This window comes from Cyprinodon variegatus, unplaced genomic scaffold (genome assembly GCF_000732505.1).
Source record: "Cyprinodon variegatus isolate N-32 unplaced genomic scaffold, C_variegatus-1.0 Scaffold680, whole genome shotgun sequence".
NCBI classification, from domain to species: Eukaryota; Metazoa; Chordata; class Actinopteri; order Cyprinodontiformes; family Cyprinodontidae; genus Cyprinodon; species Cyprinodon variegatus.
Window position 1 is genome coordinate 436,130 of NW_015151133.1, and position 6,461 is coordinate 442,590.

The following is a 6,461-nucleotide window of genomic DNA, read 5'->3' on the forward strand; positions in this document are numbered from 1 at the left end:
ATATATATATATATATATATATTAAATATATATATATGTAAAAATTATATATATATATTTTATGCTTCCATCAAAACTGTACAAAACTACAGAACAGTAAACAGGACTTCAAAGTACTTCATAAACTTAAATTTTTTCTTAAACATAAGACAAAAATAAAGATGTACTGTTAAAATAAAGTGCACACTCCGTTATGAAATACGGACTTAATTCAAATAAAATGAAGTTACTCACAAAATAATAAATAAATCAAACAAAATTACAATAACTAGGTTTTGCAGTCATCTCAACAACATAACATTTTACATGTAGAACATTCTCAAAATGCTTTAATATTCCTTTGCTCTGAACAGGAACTGCAGCAGCAGCGCAGTCCACATGACTTAGTTCATTTCTTTGTCTTGTTTGCACTAAGCCAGTGAGACGCTAGTTTCTTCTGGATAACATAGACAGAGGACTCGGGTTTTGTCAAGAGAGCCTTCTGGCATAACTTTAAAAAGAAACTTATCATTCAGGATATGTTGTCTGCTGACCATTTTTGACCATTCAAGGCACAGGTCTGTTATGCTGTGGACTCTCCCGCAAACTTAGCATTCCTGGAACTATGGAAAGCGCAAAGGGTAAAACAAACAGTACAGAGAGGGCTGCGGAAAAATGAAGAACATGAGTGAACAATGCGTTTGTTTTGATGCGCAATTAACTTGCGTTAAAAAAAATGTCGCCGTTATAGTCTAAAGCAGTTGACGCGTTAATAACGCTTTAAAACTGAAAGCCCTAATATATATATATATATATATATGCATATGTATAACTATAAATTCAGATAAAGTGCTAGTGACATGCAAAAACAGTGCAAGGAATGAATAAATATAAATTTTAGAGGGGGTGGTGTCTGAATCACTTGACGGAGGCGTTTTAGAGATTGATGACCACAGGCATGAATGATTTCCTGTGGCACTCTGAGGTGCATCTAGGTAAAAGGAGTCTTCTACTGAATGAGCTTGTCTACTGGACCAGTGTGTCATGGAGAGGATGTGAGTCATTGTCTAAGATGGACTGAGGCCTGGACAGCACCCTCCTTTCTGCCACGGTGGTCAGAGTGTCCAGCTCCTCCCCAACAACAGCACCGGCCCTCCTGATCAGTTTGTTCAGTCTGTTGTTGTCAGCGACCCATAGCCCACTGCCCCAGCATGTGACAGCAAAGAAGAGCGTACTAGCCATAACAGACTCATAAAACATCCTCAGCATCGCCCCACAGATGTTAAAGGACCTCAGCCTCCTCAGTAAAAACAGTCGGCTTTGGCCTTTTGTAGACCACCTCAGTGTTTCTAGTCCAGTTCAACTTATTGTTAAAGTACACTCCCAGGTACCTTTACTCCTCCACAGTATCAACAGGAACCCCCTGGATGTAAAAAGGGGTCACAGGTGTTTTTGTCCTCCTTAGATTCACTATTGGCTCCTTAGTCTTTGTCACGTTGAACTGCAGATGATTCAGCTCACACCAAGAGACAAAGTTGCCCACAACAGTGCTGTATTCACTCTCCTCACCCCTTTCAATGCAGCCAACAATTCTGAGTCATCAGAAAACTTCTGAAGGTGGCAGGACTCAGAGCAATAGCTGAAGTCCGAGGTGAAAAGGGTGAAGAGGAAGGGGGAGAGGACAGTCCCCTGGGGGCCCCCAACTGTTGCTGGCCACCCTGTCAGACACACAGTTCTGTAGGCGTACATACTGTGGTCTGCCCGTCAGGTAATCAACAAGGACACGATGGGGGCTTCCACCTGCATCGCAGTCATCCTCTCACCCAGTAGAGGCGGGCGGATGGTGTTGAACGCACTGGAGAAATCAAAGAACATGATTCTCACAGTGCTCGCCGGCTTGTCCAGATGATTGTAGACTCTGTTCATCAGGAAGATGATGCGGTCCTCAACTCCCAGGTGGGGAGTTGAGGACCTGTAGTGGACTGTAGTGGATCAGTGAAGGGCTGCTCCAGGACTAGCCTCTCAAAGGTCTTCATGATATGGGACGTCAGTGCCACCGGTCTGTAGTCCCGCGGCGTCTTTGGCACAGGAACGATGCAGGACGTGTCCACACCACAGGGACTCTCTGGAGGAGCATGCTCAGGCTGAAACCTAGGCATCTATGGTAATGAGCTTTGGGTCATGACCGAAAGATTGAAATCCCCGATTCAAGTAGCTGAAATTAGTTTTCTCCATAGTGTGTCTGGGCTCTCCCTCAGAAACAGGGTGAGGAGCTAAGTCATCCAGGGAAGACTCAGAGTAGAGCCGCTGCTACTCCACATCTAGAGGAGCCAGTTGAGGTGGCATGGGCATCTGGTTAGGAGGCCTCCTGGACGTCTCCCTGGTGAGGTTCTCCAGGCACATCCCACTGGGAGGAGGCCCAGGGAGAGACCCAGGACACGCTGGATGGACTATGTTTCTCAGCTTGCCTGGGAGCGCCTTGGGATTTCCGTGGAAGAGCTGGCCCAAGTGGCTCGGGAGAGGGACGTCCGGGCCTCCCTATTGAAGCTGCTACCCCCGCGACCCAACCCCGGATAAGCAGAAGAAGATTGATGGATGGATGGATGAATATTTGTGTGGCAGAGCAGAACAGTTTTCTTTTTCTTCATGTATAGCAACCTGAATGGTCATGGTACGGAATTGTGCTAATTAAAAACACTGTCTGTGTCTTACAAACAGCCCAGAATTTAAAGTATAATACAAATGAATGCAAAAAGTGTGGATTTTAAACATACTTACAGTAGAACTAAAAAGCAAAACACATGCCCAAATGCAAAAGGTTGAAACAAAAGCAAAATAAATTGAAGGAATAATCAGAAAAGAAAATGGGAGATAACATACCACAGTCAAAGTGGGTGATACTGTTATGTTTGCAGACCTGATCAGGTTTCAAAAGAATCTTAAACATTTACAGAATTACGGACTATCATGAAGAAAGTTGGACAAAACACTTTCTTACTAAACGACGGACGCAAGTGGAATGTTTCAAAACTTGCACACTTCCCTAAACAAACCATAGCTGGTTCAGAAAAGATAGTTTAATACCTTTGTACTGTCAGGAAAGACTAATGAATCTGCTGCTACACTTAGAAGAAATCAGAGATCTAGAAATGCATCAAGATAGTTGACAGGTTTTGTAAGATAATGTCAAAACTGATGTAACTCACTACTGTTCAGACTGGTATTAGTGTTCTATAAGACAAGTTAAGATATACTACTGTTCGGCTAAAGTAAAATACAGTAAAAATAAAGAGGTTTAAATGTTCATACTATAATCCTTATGCTTAACAGTGAAACTTTTAATTTTATTCCAATACTGACATTTATTTAATGTACTGTTGCTGCCTTAGCTTGTTCATAAACTTTTCAGATTGCTATTGGCTTCTTGAATTGGTAATTTTACAAACTTAGCTTTCTGCTGTGAGTTACACAGCGCAAATGTTACATGCAAGTAATTGCTTCAGGAAAAGGAAAAATGTTATGTCCTGTAATAGCATGAAAAGTACAGAAGGAGAATACGAGAGTAAAGAGAAAACTGAAGCTGAGCTACATCTGATGCTACTTATTTTCCACCTCTTCAATATAGCAACAACACAACAGTTACACATTTATTTTGATTCTTAATCTTTTTCCTTTGAATATTATGTGCTTTAATTGGTTTAGATATATTTTGCTCTCAACTGCAATTATTTTCCCCACCTTTGTTTGATCTTTCTGTTGTCATCATAATGTCTCACCTCTTTTGTAATTACTTCTCACCTCCTTAAGAATTCTTCTTATCCTCAAGAGGTTAAAACCAAATTAAAATCCCATATCTAATTACTCTTCTTTCTTGTACTTTATGTGATTTTCTCATCAGTTCTACAGAGGCCTTGGAATCCAAACTGGAGGCCTTGCAGTGCCACTTCACCTGGGATCTAGAACCTACCAAGTCCAAACTGAATAATCTCAGGTATGCACTGGAGGACATCGGCACAGATGAGGGAAATGTCTGGCTGGGTCACATCTCCAACCTGCAGGGATTCATCCAGTATAAGCTGGGCTCCTCTGAAGAGGCCCTGAGCATCTTCAGACGAGCCAATGAGACCTTCCAACGTCTTAAAAACTCTGATGAAGGTCCCTGGTTGATAGTGAACTTTGGGAATCTTGCTTGGCTGAACCATCTTATGGGCGAAGATAAGAAGAGTCAGGATTACCTGTCAAAGGTTGAAGCTCTAATAAGAGAATACCCAGCTCCACCTGAGGAAGAGCTCTACTCAGAGGTCTGTGCTGAGAAGGCCTGGACCATTTCGAGGTTTGACAAAGAGAAGAAGCTGCAGGCTGCAGAGCTCTTCCAGAAAGCCGTGATGATGCATCCAGACAACGTGGAATGGCAGACCAGCTGGGCCATAATATCAGCAGATCCCTTCCTAGACAACATGGAAGACATGCCTCTTGATGTCTTTGAGAAACTGAGATTTGCCACTGAACGAGATCCAGAAAACTTGTATGTTGCTGCTCTTTATCTGAGGGCACGAGCTGCAAAAGGAGAACAAATAAGGAGAGAAGCTCGTGTTTTGGCTAAAAGGATCCTAGAAAGATCTCCAAGCAGTTACCATGGAATCAACCAATTAAGGCGACTGTACAGGGACTTTATATCTAAAGATGAAGCTATTAAGTTAGCCGATGAGTACCTGAGGAGATATCCTGACAGTCGTTATGCAAAGAAATCTGCTGCCATCTGCAACAAGATGAAGGTCCTTTCTCCAGACTTCACACCCAGTCGTCTTAGCGGCATGGTCACACGAGCCATTAGTCTCTGGGAGGAGATGATTTATCTCTATGGTGAATCTAATCTTAAAGATCAAATAACTCTAGCTGATTTATATGCAAAAGTGGATACAGAGAAAGCTGACCACATTTACAGAAAGCTGCTGGACATAGAAGATCTGGATTCAGCAGAGAAACAAATGCTTTACCACTGTTATGCTAGATATTCATTCTTCAATAAAAATAATAGTCGCAGGTCTATTGAGTACCACATGGAGGCAGCAAAGATTCCAGTAGAATCCAGTTATCGACAGACGAGCATCAATGAGCTGGAGAAGACCTTGAAAAGAAACAATTATCCATCAAAGAGCTGGAAAGGAACTCAGACAGACCCTGAATTGATTGAAAAGATCACAAAGCTTCTGACCAGCCTGCAAAATCAGATTGAAAGACAGAATCAGTGAATAATAGAAAAGCAATCTGAGAGCGCAGACCTCTGCCAAGCAGCAAATTTTGCAACCAATTGTGACTTACACCAATAGCTAAAACTTGCACATGATCTGGATCATATAAAATCCATTCATAGGTTTTCAATTGATCCTGCTAACAAACTTTTCTTTTGTTTTTGTCTTTAGTAAAATACCTCCAGACATTTTGAGTCTGATGCTGAGGCTGACAACAGTCACTGCTGCCACCCTCTTGATTAGTGGGGAACTGCTTGTCCCTCCAAATATCCCACAATGTTAGATAATCTTTAAGAAAATTCCTGTATGCAGATTATGACGTGGATCATCACGAGAATGTAATGGATTAATAATTGGTATAAAGGACACCTCTGAGAGAAATGTCATTAAAATCCACCCATAACATATTAAGTTATTTTGTATACAGACAGACAGACAGACTGACAGACAGACAAACCCTCTTAAAAACATAACCTCCTTGGCAGAGGGAATTTAGGAAATCACAACCTGCAGGTATATCTGCAGCCAGATATAGTTCTGCAGAGTTCTGACTCAGGCTTTCTGAATACTAAGATCCATTAATTGAATAAGAATACAATTAAAACATCACTTATCAAAAAGGTTTTTTAATCATAAAAACAGACTTCCTCAAAATGCAGAATCCAACTTACTAAATAAGGCTGTAGATGCTCATCATAGCTTCACAATTATTTGTTTAATATGTTGAAATTCATTAATCATTTTCTTTAACTCATACTTCAGCAGCATTTTATTTTTTTAACTGAAATCCCAATCAAATAAAACCAGGAAAGAATCTGTTAATGAGAACAACATGAATGAAAATTTAGTAAAGTGAAACTTGAAGCAAATTCACAGAAATTGAGAAAAATAATAGAAATCAGCAGAATATAATATTGAGCGAGGAGCCATCTTGAAGACAGTTGTCACAGATTTACTTCCATATGCAGAGGATGTCTCTTGTAGTGAAATAAAATTTTAAAGAGTTGAAATCTACTTTTTTTCTTGCCTGTTTAAAGCTCTCTGTGCTTTTGGTGCTTTTCCTCCTCACTTTAAACCAGAGGTTCTATATCCTGGTCCTCAAATAGGCTACCACTGCCCTGCATGTTTTAGATTTCTCCTCTGTGTCACCCAATTTATATAAATGAATGATTAACAGGCTTCTACAGCACTTGTAGGCTGCTGAGGAGGTCATGCAATTATTTGTATCTG

The 6,461-nt window shown here is 40.9% G+C and overlaps 1 protein-coding gene across 1 annotated transcript; it reads left to right on the forward strand.

Annotated features, from left to right (window-relative positions):
- The first annotated feature begins 715 nt into the window (after positions 1 to 715).
- Positions 716 to 5,231, forward strand: LOC107097230 (interferon-induced protein with tetratricopeptide repeats 2-like). The gene is made up of 2 exons (XM_015394298.1): positions 716 to 723; positions 3,878 to 5,231. Exons 1-2 carry the CDS (start codon positions 716 to 718, stop codon positions 5,229 to 5,231), a joined length of 1,362 nt encoding a protein of 453 aa, XP_015249784.1.
- Positions 5,232 to 6,461: the final 1,230 nt, after the last annotated feature.